Below are 16643 nucleotides of genomic sequence, written 5' to 3' on the forward strand. Positions count from 1 at the left end.
CTAAAACAATAGTTTTATGATCCAAGAGTTTGAAGGCATATGGTTTGTTTCAGTAAAGAAGCAAAATGGACAAATTAAAACATTGAAAAGCCACCAGAGTCCCATTTCAGCTGTTTTACCAGAGGTAAAACTCTGGGCTGGTCGGAGAAAATGCCTTGAAATCATGGCAGCTACTTGTAGAAATTAATTTCATGCTAGTGTGGCTCAGCAACGACCATTAGATGGACTCTAAAATGTATCTGCTAGAAATTTCTCCAAATTACTACTACTTACTACAAATTGCAGAGATGGAACACATTGTTTTAATAAATATTCCTAGGTTCCAAATGTGGTAATTATGTGGATTTTATGGGGTTCAAAACAGCAGTGACCACTGACTCAACCATGTGACCAAAGGTTTCTTGCAAATCAGCCAGGAAAGTAAACAAGTCTCTGGTGACTGATGCTGATGACATTCTAGTTTTGAAGAATACCAGGAACTCTGCCTTCTGTTTTGTCAAAATAAACATTTCCTTTTGCATTATTTTAGGACTGTAATTATTTACATTGGTTCTGTTGAAAATATTATTTAATGTACTGTTAGCCTTCAGAAATCTAAGCTCCAACTTGCCTTTTTCAAAGAGCCAACAGATCCACAAAATTAACTCTTCATGCCCCTTGACTTATTCGTTACAAAAAACAAATGGCACATATTATCCGATACTAACACAAACACAGATAATTTGGAAATGCAAGTTTTCATTCCTTTTTTTTTCTTTACTAGAAACCTAAAAAGTGAAGAATGCATTGGTGTCCTGCTGTTCTTGGTCAATATTCTGAACCATGTTTTGCTGCTGCATCATTGCTCCAGCTTTATGTTTAAAGTTGTTGCCTTACTGTAAAGTGAACCTCAAGTATTTTAGTCTATAGTATGTTCCCCCTGTAGCTCCATGCATCTTCCCATTAACTATGATCAGTTTCCCACATCAGGATGCTGCAAGGACTGTGGATTGGAGTGTGAATGGCACATTCAGGTTATTAGTTTTGCTCGGCACAAAACTTCAGCTTCTTCTCTAATGCTGTCTGTGCAAAACCTTACAGTTTAGGTGGATGCTCATGTATATTTTTGATTATTGTAGAGTGCCCAATGAAAATCGGAATATTGTTTTATAACTTAGCTCTTTCTTGAAATTTTCCACAGAATTTTCCTTGTCTTGTACATTCTTTGGTCTTCATAATGTGGTTTGTTTACTTTTTTTCCCCCTGACAAACCTCTGGGATCTTCATGGAACAGCTGCATTTATACTGGAATCAGAGGAATTGGAGTAAACCTTTATATGCTATGATTGAAATCACAATAAAATACAGTCAGAATTGTGGCTTTTGCAAGACACAAACTATATTTGGTGTTTTTTTTTAATTTCTGATTTTATTTGTTTACACCATTAATGTATCATACACACATTTTGTCCAATATATATTGTGTGTTTAAAATATATATATATATATATATATATATATATATGAAAATGAAAATATTAAGAACTTAATATTGTAAAAGGCATTAGGATTTTAAAGTATTGGGCAAAATAGCAATATAAGTTACTGGGTTTTAGAAGTTGTACAATAAAGATTAGTCATCAAAGATTAAACTTCCGCATATCTTTTAAGCGCAAAAATCATTAACCAAATGTTGAAAAGTCAAGTTCAACTACTCCTGGGAAAAGGGATCGAAGCGCTTATACTTGAGGCATTTCCTGGAAACTTTACTGCCAAAACAAAATTTGAAAAATTTTTAATTTTTTAGCCTTGTTAGAAAAAGGGTTAAAACCGTTTAAACGTCCGTCATTCCTAATTTAGAGTTTTACTGCCACCATGTGGTACGCTTGAGTAGTTGCTGCATCATTAACACATTCGTTGTTTTAATTCACTGTATTATAATTTCTTTAGTGTTGCGTAAACAATTAAAACGTATGCCTTTCTTTTGGACGAGAGATGATCAATACTTGTACATGATGAAGATATGTACGCTTTTGTTTTTTGCCGCCCTATGTTGTCCGTGACGTCACTGACCACAGGTGTGGCAACGTGAAACAGGTAGACTGTTGTAGACTGCACGACTGGGGAAGTACAGCCACTAGATGTTCTTCAAGCTGCGGACAAGTGTCACAAAGGAACCAGAAACGACCGTCACTCGTGATTTGTTTGTTCGGAGGAAGGAAGCGTCTTGGAGGGAGAAAAGAAAGCAAAGACTATAATTATCTCCGACCGATTTTTTTGTGTGCCCCTTCTCACTTGGGGCCAGTTCGTCTGAAACCACTGAGGGGCTGGGGTAGTCACTTGCTTTGTTTTTGTCTCGAGCTTAAATTTGACATTTGAATTATCGTGGGAACCTTTCACTGTTTTCTAATTGGAGCAAACCGACGCGTTCCTGCTGAAAGTTCAGGTGAGTTGGTCTCACTTTGTTTTCTACCAGGAAGAGCCTAAAACAAAAACGAGTTCTGTATATTTCTTTTTAAAGGCCATCCAACTTGGCGTGAATATTATCATCAGCAGAGGAGAAGCTTAACAAACAGGAAATGCCTCAGCTTGGGCAAAGCTACTGGACGTACTGTAGGGAACAGAAGCAACGCGGGGAGTTTCAGTTTTACAGTAAATAATATCTTTATTAAAAAGGTGCTAATCGTTTTACATGAGTTACTCAAGTGTTTTAATTATTTACACTGAACATCCTTTTAGTTATTAAATATCTTGTAAAAAATAGTTACAATTAATCTCTTAAAGCAGTAATACAATAGTTATTTCACTTATCTGAATCCTTGTTTACATTTTGATTTCATAAAATAATTCCAGGTTTTCTCTCATTAGAAGTTTAATTAATAGATTTTTTTCACTTTTGAAATTTTTAAGATTAGCTCCCTTTTACTATAATGTCATTTGTGCTTAGCTTAGCTTAAGCACAGAAATTTTCTTGTTCCTGATCCAGACTAGAACCTGGTTCTGGCAAAAGCAATTTTGTGAATAAATCCAATGTATCTTGATTTTAATAAATATATATAATACATATATTTCTGTGTGTATGTGTGTGCCAACCTCCCACTAAGACTAGCTGTGATTTTATCTAATAAAAACTGAAACAGGAAATACATCTCTTTTTTTCCCTAAAAGCCTTCTTCTCTCTGATCATTTCTATGTATTTTACTTTGAAGGGCTGCTTTGACTACTATCACTGCCTTGTTCTAAACAGTCTACTGTTTCCTGCATTCCAGTATGATACAGTGAAGCATAATTCTCCAACTTTCCTCTTTGAAAACTTGTTTTCAGTCATTTCTACAGTTTCCTCCCTCACACACTGATGCTCCACTGGAGAAGAAGCCATATCACAAAATGCAAAGAATGCTACTTAACCCGTTTAACCTATAAAGAATAGGATATGCAGTATTATCACCATAATATTCCTTCTGTTCTTCTGGGCTGCACGCTTAAAGCTTTTCCTCATGCATTTCAGAGCTTTGCAGTGTACGACTGTAGCAACAAAGATGGGTGACCTTGACTACGAGGAGGCGGAGCAGGAGGACAACAGTGAGCCGGAGATAAATCAAGGGAAAGAGACGGGATGCTTTAGGAAGTTCCAGAATTTGATCATCCCACCAGAGTTTCGGGACCGGTACATGCAACGCGCTAACTGCCGCCCACCTCCGATCTTCATCATCGGCATCAGTATTGCAGAGGTAGGCTGGGATAAAAATCCCCAAACTGTAAAGTTCTCCGGCGGCTTTAAATGTTAACAAATGTGCTGCTTCCTTCTGACGGCCTAACTCATAAAGTTTATTGCAGTAGCATAATCTCACGCTAATAAATACTAGAAAAGTCAGGCCTTTGCTATAAATATCACATACAGAGTTGGGTAGAGTAGCTGCAAATTGTGTTGAAGTGAAATAAGTGTAACTTTAATATACTGAAGTAACTATAGATAGAGTAACCCGAATTTATACTCAAGTATAAATAAAAGTATGGTATAAAAATACTCCTAGCAGTACATTTTCACCAAAAGGTTATTGAAGTAAATGTAACTCATTTATATCCACATCTGATTATGTATGTAATTGCTGTGCTGTTTAACAAAAGTTCTGGAGGATTTGCTGTTAAATTCATATATAGTTCCACTTTTATTTACAAGGATAAATAGAAGGTGACACAGAAGTCTTCCTGATTAAGAATAAATACAAAATAAAATCTTATATTGATATTTTACATAAAATTAGTATTGTCTAAAAATATAAAGAGTTCACTCCTTTTTATCTAAGTTTTTTCACCGTTTAGCATGTTGATAATTGCTGGATTTGCAATTTGTTGGAGTGCTAGTCTCTCGGTGTGCAGCGTTTTCCAAGACATCTGTGAGAACACACTGTTGGGAGTAATCTTGAAAGGCCCCACATTTTAGTTAAGCAAACCTCACCATCTGTGAGTCTGTTTCCCTCCTGCTGTCATGTCATCACAGCTGTTTTGCATTCAGTTTTGCTCCTGATATATTTATTTTGTAAAGTTTTAAAAATATTATTGAGTGTCAAATGCTTGTTCTTCCATAGCTGGCAGTGTTTATCTACTATGCCCTGTGGAAGCCTCATAAGCAGTGGGTGACCCTGGATGAAGGCATCTGGAAAAGTCCTCTCACCTACGATCCTGCCAAAAGACAGGAAGCATGGCGGTTCGTTTCCTACATGTTCATCCACGCTGGGTGAGGATAGTCAGAAATTTGAAATACTTCAAAGATGAAATGACAGTTTCAGTCAGTGGTGAGGAAGTGCGAAACCACCCTCAGTTTTCATTTCTTTAGATATTGAAATTCAACTTGCTGGATTACATCTGTGCAACAGTTGCTTTTGGACATTAGACATCATTTACATTGAAAAAGGAGCAATATTAGTGAAAATTTATAAATATATATATATATATAAAATCATAAACTACCAAGAAATTTCATATCCTGTGAGTACAAGCCACACAGAAAAACCAAGCATATTTACCAAGCAGGAAAATGCATTAGCTGAGAGGAACAGGAGTTACTTAGTTCACCGGATGCTAAAAAAATCTTAGAAAGAATGGTGTCTTTCAGGCTAGCTGCGTTGCTTAGCACTAGGACTGGATGAAAAACTTTTAAGTGTTTCATATCAGTCAATATCAATAATTATTGGTTTGTTTTTTGATTAAATTCATAGAATGATCAGTTGTTGTTGATCTGTTGCTTAGCCACACTCGGCAGCTGTTTTTCCAATGCAGGAAATTGACAGTAAGCGTTTACCGTTTGGTTAGACAAAGAGCTTGTTCACTACAGACACTCTGCTGTAGCAAAACAATTAAAACCACAAAAAAATTGTCCTGTTTGGGGTGGAGTCTCATTTTTGTATCTGGATGTTGGTTCAGTGTGTGTTAACCTGCAGCTTTTCTTTTTTTTTCAGTGTGGGGCACATCTTCGGGAACTTAGTGATGCAACTTTTGCTTGGGATCCCACTGGAAATGGTCCACAAAGGGCATGAAGTAGGATTGGTTTACCTGGCTGGTGTCCTCGCAGGTAAGCGTCACCTTTCTCTAATTTTATCTTGAGCTTCTCTTCTTCTGAAACAGGTACCTGAGATTGAGACACCAAAGAGAAATAAAACCATTTTGTGCTGTTTAAAAATGCTTGAAGCCTGTTTTTCCAAGTTTGAGTTAAAACTGTACTTCCTGTTGATGATTTTATCTGTGCGTTTCCCCCCCAGGGTCTTTGGCCAGCTCCATCTTTGATCCTCTCACTGTTTTGGTTGGGGCTTCTGGGGGCGTTTATGCCCTGTATGGAGGTTATTTCATAAATGCAGTGGTGGTAAGTTGAGACACACCATGACAGGAGGATCTGCTCACATTCTTCCATGTGGAAATTGCTTAAGGCAGGGGGAATTACATTTGAATCTTTTTTTGGCACAAAAGTCAGCTGAGGGAGATATTTCTGAATGCCGGTGAAAGGTGGTTTTATCAACCACTCACTCTTGGGGGCTGAATGCCATGCTTTTGTGATGAAACGTGAAAAAGTTACAGTAATTTAAATACTTTTGTGACACGGTGCACATTGTACTAAAGACAAACAAATGAACTTTTAGAGGAAATGCCTTCATCTGATTTCCTTTCTTCCTTTTCACAGAATTTCAAACAGATGAAACTTATTTTTGGAGTGACTCGAATCCTCATCATCGTTTTAATTGGTAGGTTCCCCTCTGTTTTTTGTCAATGTTCTTTTTAAATGTCTGGAAGTGCACAATCATTTGTAGCAATGATTTAACGCCGCTTTGTGTTCAGTTGTTGCAGATTTCGGCTATGCCTTGTACAGACGATTTGCCAATTTAGAGGGAGGTGTAAAGGTAGGTGCACTGAAAAACAAACCAGATATTTCTGAGCTTCCTCGGAAACAGAGGATCAAAAATACCCACACAGTATTTTCCTGACGAGCTGTCATTCATGCAGTTGTATGCATGTATTTCTGCATACATCTGCATGAATTATGGTTTCAACTTGGTTTTGGAATAACTAAGTTGATTCTTAGCTTCATGGCTACAAAAACACAAATGGTGTTTACTGAAAACTTGACTCCTTACCCCCTCACCCATTTACTTTATTGACTGTCTGTTAAACTAGTCCTGTGAGTTTCGACTCAACATTTAGTGGAGTCACTAAATGTTTAATGGCAGCTTACAGCCTAGAGGCCTGAACTGAAACCTGATTTTTATCATATTTTCTTCAGGTGTCGTTTGTGGCTCATTTGGGAGGAATTGTTGCTGGACTGACTATCGGATACGTCTTCTTCATCAAATTCAATACGAAGCTGTGTAAAAACCCACTTTTCTGGATTTGCATATTGGGATATGCTGTCTTCCTTATCTTTGCTGTGTTCTTCAACATCTTCATCTCTCCTGCATCGTAGAACTGGAGAAGATTTCACCCAAAGTTTTGCTCAGGAGGCTTGTTTTGACTTGTCTTGAAGTCTTTGAGAATATCAACAAATTGCTTATTCTGATCTTGATATGGATTTTCTAGTTTTAAAGCTTGTATTTTGACTTGGTGTATAATAGGGCCACTTAGTGGTGTCTCAGAACTGCAAACACTATTGACAAAAAAGAGGTGTTTTGAATATTTAATCAAATCATATTTGTTTTTTTCCAGATAAGATGTTCTTAATTTCCATGTACTGATTTGATGGAAACCATTGCTTGTTTTGTTTGCATCAACATTTCTCATCTAGTATTAACAAAACTCCTGTGAATGTGAATTATTCTTCACAAAAATCACATTTTCAAACCTTATTAACAACACTAAAAATACTACAGAGCTTTAATCATCAGGTCTCATTTTATGTCTCATTTATTGTGCTGTATCCTGATAAAGGAATAATGAAATGTCCATTAAGATGTTAAACAGATGGACACACATCACTATGTCTTAATATTGTTAACACATTTAAAAGTTAACTGTAATTTCTTTTTTTCTAATATTTTCTGTAAAGGTGATAGCTAAATACTAGCTTTAAAAATGGGGTATGTTTTAAGTTTGGTAATGTGGAAACATGATGTTTTAGAAGACATACCTCTAATCTAAGAGGCCATGGAGACTTTTCAACTGAAGTCCAAATATGACTTTTTGTTTGCTTTTGAATTTTCATATCAGGGTGTTCAAATAAAGTTAGTTTACTGGAGTGTGTTTTACAACCTGGCCTTCTGAAATAAAGGAAGCATTTTAAAGTTTCTTTACTAGCTTTTGTCTGATTATAGATTACCATCAATTGTCAATTTACTTGTATTTTCATATTGAAGTCATTTTTATCAACTATCTGTATAAAGTTTGGCATTTCTAAACTGAGCTCAATTACACTAAAATAATTTATTCACATCTCTGGAAAAAGTAGAGAAGGGTTAAAAAAATGGAGACCATGTCTCTTAATTTTTATGTAATTCTGTAAACCCTTCTGGAAACGAGATGTGCATAAATTACTTATTGACCAATTCTGTGCTGACATCAATAAAACATCCTGGGACAAGACTAACACCCTGTACTTTGCCAATATAAATTTAAAGATGTATTTGACATAATTCAAAAATACACTCACTGGTCATTTCCATCAGTGACGCCTAATGCAGGATGGCATCTTTTTCAGAATTGCCTTTCTGTAATGTGTTAGAAAAATGCTTGAATATCCATACAGACATGAAACATCATGCAACTCAAGAAGCCAGTATGTGATTATCTGAGCCTTGTGATATGGTATGTTTTCCTACTGTAAGTAGCCCTTATTCTGACATGTAAAAGACATTTTTATCTATACAGCTGCCGCCGACAACGCAGCCGATTCAGCTCCAGGAAGGTGTCACATAAACACAAATACTGGGCCAGATGTAAATCCTGTTCATCAGTTTCTGAGTTCATTCTCAAGAGTGCAGCAAAGAATCCAGGCTAAGAGTTCCTGAGAACACAAGACTACATACACAGGATCCAGTTTGACAAACATGCCCCGACAGTCCAACCCTCTGATTCACCCCACCAACTACTGGTTTTGGACGGGTTTTCGTTTAGTATGCAAATACTTACTGTGTTATGTTTGAAATTTAAATCTTTAAATTGCTTTTTGTATTTACTGAGAAACAAATAATACAGAACATAGACATGTTTATCAAAAACACTGAACTGCACTGAACATCTGTTAACATTTACCATCCAATTTGAATAGGATTGCTATAACGTATGGAAACCCACCCCCCAAAGCTGTAGATTATCTTTAAACTCAAAGTCAAAGCAGTACAGAGTAGTGAATGAAAAACTTTTTTTTTTCTCTTATAACGTAGCTCTAGTTTATTCACATGCATCTACAGTTATAAAGTTAAAGGTCATGACATATACATCAGTGAGCTGTGAAGTTTTCTGCTTGTTCACAGCTGTCCTTTCACACCTCTGCTGTTTTTGGAAATGCTGGAGCGCATTAGAGCTTGTTCACAGATTAAGACATCAAGGATTTTCAAAACCTTCTCATTTTTTAGGGCTCAAGAAATTAAGCTTTTCATTTTTCTTAAATTATCAGTAAAATCATCAAATAAGCCTTTGAAAATAATCTCTTATCTAGAGGAGCTTCACTTTTTTAATTAAAGTTCAAATCAGATTTTTAATGATATGATGCATTGAGATGCAGCTGTACCTCTCAAGAAGTCTGCAGTATTTGTTTTCTTTTATGGTAAATGTCAGTTATTTTTTTCAATGAAAAGTTCAACATAAGTCAGTTTTTGTACAACCTCTTTGTACAGCCCTGTGGAAATCTGAATTAGGGGCTTAGCCCTCAGAGAAAGCCGTTACTGGCCACTAAAAGCCGTGCAGTGAGAGTTTAAAAAAAATGTGACTTTGAGCATATTGGTAATGAAATAGCAGAACATAGCTGTCCTCAATAGAAACAAGCTTTGCTTCTGGAAAAAAATAACCTAGTATAGAGCAAGACATACCCTGATCATTTTCACTTCTGTAGTTTAATGCATTATTGTTTCTGAATGCATTTTGTATGATAAATGAAAAAGATCAGGGTCAAAATATTGTTGAAGTATTCAACAGAAATGCAAATCGCCCGCAGAGCTAGAATAATTGAAGGTTTATTTTTCCCCTTCATGCCAGTTTCAGACCACTGGCTGCCTTAATCCAAAACATTAAACAATGTTACGTGTGTTCCCATTTTGAGGAGCAAAATAAATTGCACTCAAAATGCCACACTTTGAACGTACTTCACAAAAGACTGAACACTCAGGAAAAATATATACAAACATATACAGAATAAGTTAGAATATAAGAAAAGAATAAAGTTGCGATTTACAGATAAACATCACAGCCACATAAAACATTCGGCTTTCACCTTTTACGGTGTAGTCCTATCTTTAAATTCAAACTGACAGCAGCATAAACAAATACGTTTATCAAAACAAAGACGAGTTTGTTGTTGAAATCTAGTTAGCAGCGGCTCCATCTTCTGAAGCTGGTTCATATCGCTGCAGCTAGGAAGAAATCCAAAACAAAAAAACACTGGCGTTAGCTTTCATTTCATTTGAACAATTACCGCAATACTTTTTCATAATGAGAATCATTGGAATAAGAGAAAACATCCCATTTAAAGAGACAGGCATGAGAGCAGCACAATGTAAACAAAAAACATGCAAACAATCCTGACACTCCATCCTGATTAAAACTGGGCCAATTATGGGAGGAGATTTTATAAGGGAGTTATTATTTTTGATTACACCAATGTTGGTTCTGAAATCCATTTTTATTCACTGATAAAGTCAACAAAAGTTTTTTTTTTTTAAAAAAGCTATGAAAAAATAAACTACTGATGAAAACCAGCAAATGCCATTTGCACATAAAAAACATGAACTGTATTCTTTGGAGTAAAATGTAAGAATACAGTGCTCTCTTGTGGACTGTGCTGGTACATTTTCATAACTATTCAGACCAATTATATAGAATATTAGAAACAAAACAAACAAACAAAAAACAAGCAACATACCCTTGCTTTGAGATCTTTATTTTCCTCCTCCAGACATGCACATCTCTGTCTCAGGTCGTTCACTTCCTGCTGCAGAGCCTCTGTGTCTGCTGAAGTCAGGGGAACAGCACCAAGATGCTCCTTCACATATCTGGAAGGAGTTGGTTAAAGAATCTACAGGAAGTGAGTTCTCAGCAAAAATTTGAAATCGTTACCACACCACAAAAATAAAACATGGTGGCGAAATGAGACGTGTATAAAGAAGGATACTCCAGAGCATTGGGAGGCTTCTCTTGTTGCTCATACAGAGACACAAAAACTAAAAAGGAGCAGAAGAAGGTTACAATATACATCTCTTGTTGCTTGGCAGACATATTTACCTCACCTCCAAAAGACTTCTTCATTTAGGAAAGGAAAAAGGCTAATATAAGCAGCCAGTTATAACTGTTATTCTATTAAGAGCAAGGCATATGTGTATCATCTAAGCAATAGATATTTGAAAACTGATAGTAAATTCAGGAAGTTTTAATAAATGCTATGAAATTTTAACTTTGTAATCAATTTTACACACTTTAAAAATAGTGGATTTTTTCTTATTTAAATTTGAAGCTGTATTGGGTTATGATTTGTATTCTTATTTACATTTTTTTTTTTTTTGCGTACACGCTGTGAAACTGGAATTTTTACTTGTACAGTGAGAATTTCACATCGTCTCGTAGCCAAAATCTTGCTACAGTCTCGTTATTCAACTATGAATAGTTTCCCCTCCACCCAAGTCCTGGTGACAAGACTTCTGCTCCTCTGGTTTGAATGCGTCTCTACTCAAACACACCTGAGTCCAATAATTTAATTAGATGGTCTCAGCATAGCCTACTGAGAGCTGAACTCCACTACGCAGTGAATTATGTAAGGTTTAGAACCTCATCTTCTCATTGCAAACTGGAAAAGTTTGCAAAAAATAAAGTGCACTAAAACTGTTGTTGAAGCTGTCGCTGTCAAATCTAAACGGTAAACATGACCAAGAGTCCTACGTAAATTACAAAACAAGAGCGTAGCGATGAAGAGCGTGAGCATAGCCCATGTTGGCTTGCAACTCCATAATAAAAACCCAGAAGTTACAGCCTTTGTAGTGCACATAAGAAATAAGCGACCCACCACTGGTGAGACTGTCAACAACTCCAGTTTTTTCCAAATATCTTCTGAAATGTTCTCTCTTAGAGTCAGAGGCCTGTGGGAAGAGAACATAGTGATTAAAAAGAGAATATTTTACTTTGAAGCCTCCTGGCGTGCTAACAGCGCAGCTAGCGTGCAGGATTTCTAATAAGTTCTAATTTACATGGAGAAATATAAAGCGACATTAAAAACACTTACTCTATAATGCGCCATGATGATATCGGCTGTAAAGCTGACTGAATGCAAAGCTTGTATATTTAGTCTACCGCTTTGGTATCGGAGCGAATGAAAAACAGGTAAAGTACCACCGGGTCGGTAAAGTTAACTTTCGTTTTAAGGGCTCCAAACATACAGCAGCACTGAACTCAGTGCTGCCTTCATGTATCTCATGTAAAATGCAGCAGGTCCTCATTTGTACAAAGGAAAACCTTCATTAGTTAAACTAAATACATAAGATAAAACGGATTATTTGACGACTACAGTAAAATATTTATATCTTTAATAAAATCACAAAATAAAAACATTACATTTCTAAAACAGACAAATTGAACTCCAATCACAGCACAAACAAGTCATTATAGATTCAACAAAAAATAAGAGAGAATAAAAAAATAAAAAATAAACTACATAAACCCCACTTAATCTGATCAATTTAAGAAGCAAATAAAATAACATGAATAAAATTATTTTTCTTTGCTCTTTATTTCTTTGTTTCTTTCTTCCTTTCTTTCTTCCTTTCTTTCTTTCTTTCTTTCTTTGTTTTTTTATTACTTATTTATTGATGGAATCGCAATGTATATCTTTACATCACATGCTATCTTAAAACTAATTTTCTCTGGAATAAATATAAAATATTTTAATTATGATATTTCCTACATTTTAGATAGACTTTGAAAGTGTTGAATTACTGACGCGTGTGTCTGTCCCCATCTGCTGGTAGTTTGACAAATATCTATCAGTTTCTGTTTAGCAGTATTTTATAACTTTCAATAAATATTTATTCTTTCGAAATAACAAACAAAAACCACAAAACACAGTTTCATTAGGTTTAAATAGATTAATACTGCAAAGGCAACTATTTTGTTTCCCTAATAGACGGTTTAGTTCACAAAACAAGTCTGGGTACTAGTCAGGTGACAACGAAAAACCTCAAAAGACTGACAGGATCACTAGCCAATCATCGTTTGAGATGTAATCCAAGCAACGAATCAGAATCAAAAGGCGGGACGATCAGCATTTTTTTTTTCAGCTAAGAGGAAATCCTAAGGAAATGTGTGGGATCATCATGCACTGTGTTTTCAAGAGGCTAATACGATATTGACTACCTGTTTTCATAATAAGACAGGTTTATAGCGTCTGGTGACAAACACAACTGTGTTTAGATATATTTAGAGGCGACGCAAACAGCGGAAGCGACCGTTGTTAGGTCAAAATGTCGATTCAGTACGAGGTGGAACAGCTGGCTGACAGCTATGGGGTTTCGGACTCGTTCCCCAAAGATTTCGGTTATGGTGAAGAGGAGCCCGATATCGAGGACAGCTCGTCTCCGTCAGACAGCAAGCCGAGGATCCTGCTCATGGGTTTGAGGCGAAGCGGCAAGTCATCCATACAGAAGGTGGGGAGAGATATGCTGTCTTTAAAGTGTTAGCATTGCGAGGCTAGGGGCCGCTTTCATTTGCTTCTCTCAGTTAAAATAGCTAGCAACTTAGTTTAGCATGTCGCTAATGATAATTGTGATCAGGGAATCAATGTGTGCAACTACAAGGATTGTTATAACAAGCTGATAGCCAGAAAGCTGCGGCTGGTAATTATTAACCAGGTGGACAGAGGCAGTCGATGAGATGAGGACAAACGGCATGTCACATGCCAAAGACTCGGTAGCAAACTGACCACACCTTTACCTTTTGTTTTAAATCAATGCCTCAACGCAGGAGACAGGCGAGTTTATTCGCACCCTCTAAAGTTTTTTTTTTTACTTTTTGTCTCGTCACAACCACAAACTTCAGTGTATTCTATCTGAGTTTTGTGTATTAGAGCAACACAAAGTGCAAACGCATCCTAAAATGTGCGTATGTATTCAGTCCCTCTACTCTGACATCCCTAAATAAAACGCATTGTCACCAATTATAATCAGTAGCTTACCCAATTAGTAAATTAGGTGAGCAACTCTAAGGCAACTTCACCTGTTTGGAGTTGCCTTTAAAGCATAATCGACTAAGAATTCAACATAGCACTTGACTTAATATAATGTTTCGATTGTTGATTTTATATTGCATGACGTTTTTGTTTTTTTATGATGCCTTGAAATGCCTTCTTTCTGGAATGTACTTTATAAGTAAAAGTTGATTGATTGATCTGGTTAAATTACATCTGGAATTTTTTCTGGGCAAGTCTGAACCAGTTTGAGATGATAAATGTTGCCCATTCTTCTTTGCAAAATAGCTAGAGCCGATTCAGATTGCACTGAAATAATCTGCGTATGTACATTTTCAAGTTGTGAAAAAAAAAACATTCCCAACTAGATTTAGGTCTCAAAGTTGTCTAGGATAATCTAACACATAGAAATACTTGTAGTTCAGTTGTAAATTAAACTTCCACTCGAGTCTGAAGTGCAACTTTTAATGTTTTTTTTCTCCAGGATTTCACTGTGTTTTACTTCATCTTCCTGTCATCTCTGCCCACTTTTCATGCTGTCCCCACCATGGTTCAAAGAGGGGATGTTGTTTTCATGGTGATAATTTCTACTTTATATGTGGCCAAAAAAAATAAATTTTGGTCACACCTGAGCAGAGCACCTTCTTCCTTGTTTGCATTGTTCCCTACATTACTTTTGGCAAACTGTACTTTTTAAAGTTGTCTGACCTATCACATAAGATCCTGTTGAAATAAATAAAAGTTTGTAGTTGTGATGTGAAAAAGAGCAAAAGCTCAAATGAGAAAAGAACAAAGGGTAGACCCCCTCTCTAAATATGAACTAGGTTAAATTCCTCTTGACTGATTTTGAGATTTCAACCACCTCCATTCAGCGTTCAAACTTGCTTTACTCCATTCTGTGTGATATAGCATGATTACAATCATATATTAGGAAAAAAAGCAGTTTTATTTACAGTTGAAGGAGTTGGCCACCTTTTTTTCCGATTGGCAGAAGACAAAAAATAACTCTGAAACTGGATTGTGTTACAATTAGATTCCTAAAGTCTTACTTTAGCTTGATGCTGTGTTTGAATAATTGATAAGAATCCTCTGTTCCATCTGTGATATTTCATTATTTATGTTAAAATTCAACGTGATTTGAGAGTGCAAAGAAATAAAAGTAAAGAGTGGCATTTTTCATTTCTAATCCACACAGTTTCCAGTAGGAGATTATTGTTCCTCTGCAGGCCTTTGGAGAGCATGTGATTTGGCTTTTTGCTTGCTTGCTAGTTGGCCTTTGGTCTTTGAATCAAAATGGCAGCTGTGGAGCAATACTATGTATCCATCAAGAAATTGCTGTCTTCTTTTTCTTTGCTTTACAGGCTTTGTTTGGTCAAAGCTTTGATTAATACCTAACCAAACAGTTGACAGCTGTTATCTTACTATCTGCCTCTGAAGCATGTAACTGAAAAATGCTGAGTGCAGTGGCGTCTTGCGTCAGATGAGCATGAGCAAGTCTGCAGTTTTCTGACCTTCTTTCCCTTTTGTTTGACATGTGACACTCAAATGATAGCTTTGTGCCTGAATCAAGTCAAACTGCAACAGTGTTAGTAGTTTTGCTTAGAAAAAACATGAATTAATGCTTAAAATTGGATGTTTTACAGAAAATGTTTCCAATCTTCTAGTACCATATCAGAATGCTGTTATTCAGTCTTTAAAAGCAATATATAACTTTTTACATAAAGTTCTCAAATCAATCTTGAAAGATTTGTTTTGTGAACATTTTCAGGTATTATGCCTGTGGTTCTCAACCATTTGAGGACTGAATTTTATTTTTTTTTTTCAATTAATGGAGAGAAAAAATCTAAACATGGATTTATAAAATCTTTTATGCTTTTTAAACATTTTTATTCTGTCTCATTGTTTTTTGTTTTTTTTGTTTAATATGCAAAATGCTAATTTTTGGTCATTTTTTAGTTTGTAAAGTTTGTAGGTTTTTATTTTCTAAAATTGTAAACCAAAACATGTTTACTTGTTACTTTACAACTTACTTTACTTGCAACGAGTAAAGTCACAAGTTTCTTTACTTGTTAGTTGTTAGAGAAATACTGAATACATGAATCAGATATGAATAAATGAACAGATTTGATTAAAGCTAACCAAACGTGATGATTCAGCATTATACAGCCAAGCTGTGGAGAGAGCACAATATTGACATTTCGATTACAACCTCATGCTCTTCTAATGATTGCAGCTAGTGCTGAGTCGATGCTGGACATCTATTGAAGTTTGAACTTCCTTGTTTTCACAGTAATTTCTATTTTTGTCCTTGTTGCAAACTGGCTTTTTAAAAGTGCCAAATTACCAAACTGAACAACTTTTATATTTTAGCTCTGACGTATCTTAGACAATTTGTCACTCTCCATTTGATTAAGTGTAAGTAATCAAATTTTCACAGATGTTACAGACTCTGTGTTTTACACAAGTGAAACAAGCCGTTTGAGTTCGTTCTGCTAAAATACAAACATGACTGTCATTTCAGGTGGTGTTCCACAAAATGTCCCCCAACGAGACATTGTTTTTGGAGAGCACCAACAAGATCTACAAGGATGACATCTCCAGCAGCTCCTTTGTTAACTTCCAGATCTGGGACTTCCCCGGCCAGGTGGACTTTCTCGACCCCACCTTTGACTACGAGATGATCTTCAGAGGAACCGGAGCGCTGATATTTGTCATCGATGCTCAGGTGAGGAACAAACAGGATGCTATTTTTTTTTTTTTTTTTTTTTTTTTCTTTTTGGGGTTTTTTTTGGAAGGGATT

At 36.0% G+C, this 16643-nt stretch overlaps 3 protein-coding genes across 3 annotated transcripts in view; 2 read left to right on the forward strand and 1 right to left on the reverse strand.

The window, feature by feature from the left end:
- Positions 1-1616: 1616 nt before the first annotated feature.
- On the forward strand, positions 1617-7754 carry rhbdl2 (rhomboid, veinlet-like 2 (Drosophila)). The gene is made up of 8 exons (XM_015034558.1): positions 1617-2425; positions 3488-3710; positions 4569-4717; positions 5439-5551; positions 5739-5839; positions 6155-6215; positions 6310-6371; positions 6752-7754. Exons 2-8 carry the CDS (start codon positions 3519-3521, stop codon positions 6929-6931), a joined length of 858 nt encoding a protein of 285 aa, XP_014890044.1. The 5' UTR covers positions 1617-2425; positions 3488-3518; the 3' UTR covers positions 6932-7754.
- Positions 7755-9614: 1860 nt separating this feature from the next.
- Positions 9615-12047, reverse strand: LOC106948721 (C-Myc-binding protein). The gene is made up of 5 exons (XM_015034559.1): positions 11888-12047; positions 11672-11744; positions 10787-10835; positions 10538-10667; positions 9615-10028 (listed from the first exon to the last, which is right to left on the reverse strand). The coding sequence occupies exons 1-5, from the start codon at positions 11900-11902 to the stop codon at positions 9981-9983; spliced, it is 315 nt and encodes a 104-aa protein (XP_014890045.1). The 5' UTR covers positions 11903-12047; the 3' UTR covers positions 9615-9980.
- Positions 12048-12908: 861 nt separating this feature from the next.
- The window catches only part of rragca (Ras-related GTP binding Ca), a 13126-nt gene continuing 9391 nt past the window's right edge, over positions 12909-16643 (forward strand). The window contains exons 1-2 of the mRNA XM_015034560.1: positions 12909-13304; positions 16365-16568. Coding sequence (XP_014890046.1) covers positions 13122-13304; positions 16365-16568 — 387 coding nt within the window. The 5' untranslated portion in view covers positions 12909-13121. The remainder of the gene's footprint in view (positions 13305-16364; positions 16569-16643) is intronic.

Source organism: Poecilia latipinna, unplaced genomic scaffold (assembly GCF_001443285.1).
Source record: "Poecilia latipinna isolate Pla-1442-1.1 unplaced genomic scaffold, P_latipinna-1.0 Scaffold304, whole genome shotgun sequence".
Taxonomy (NCBI): Eukaryota; Metazoa; Chordata; class Actinopteri; order Cyprinodontiformes; family Poeciliidae; genus Poecilia; species Poecilia latipinna.

Excerpts from the sequence above, each read along its gene's own strand:
- rhbdl2 (XM_015034558.1), top strand. The coding sequence starts at position 3,519 with ATGGGTGACCTTGACTACGAGGAGGCGGAGCAGGAGGACAACAGTGAG. Across the intron at positions 3,711-4,568 it reads TCGGCATCAGTATTGCAGAG|CTGGCAGTGTTTATCTACTA; the intron begins GTAGGCTGGGAT and ends GTTCTTCCATAG. Across the intron at positions 6,216-6,309 it reads CCTCATCATCGTTTTAATTG|TTGTTGCAGATTTCGGCTAT; the intron begins GTAGGTTCCCCT and ends CTTTGTGTTCAG.
- LOC106948721 (XM_015034559.1), bottom strand. Across the intron at positions 10,668-10,786 it reads AAGCCTCCCAATGCTCTGGA|ATATGTGAAGGAGCATCTTG; the intron begins GTATCCTTCTTT and ends AACTCCTTCCAG. Across the intron at positions 10,029-10,537 it reads ATAAAGATCTCAAAGCAAGG|CTGCAGCGATATGAACCAGC; the intron begins GTATGTTGCTTG and ends ATTTCTTCCTAG.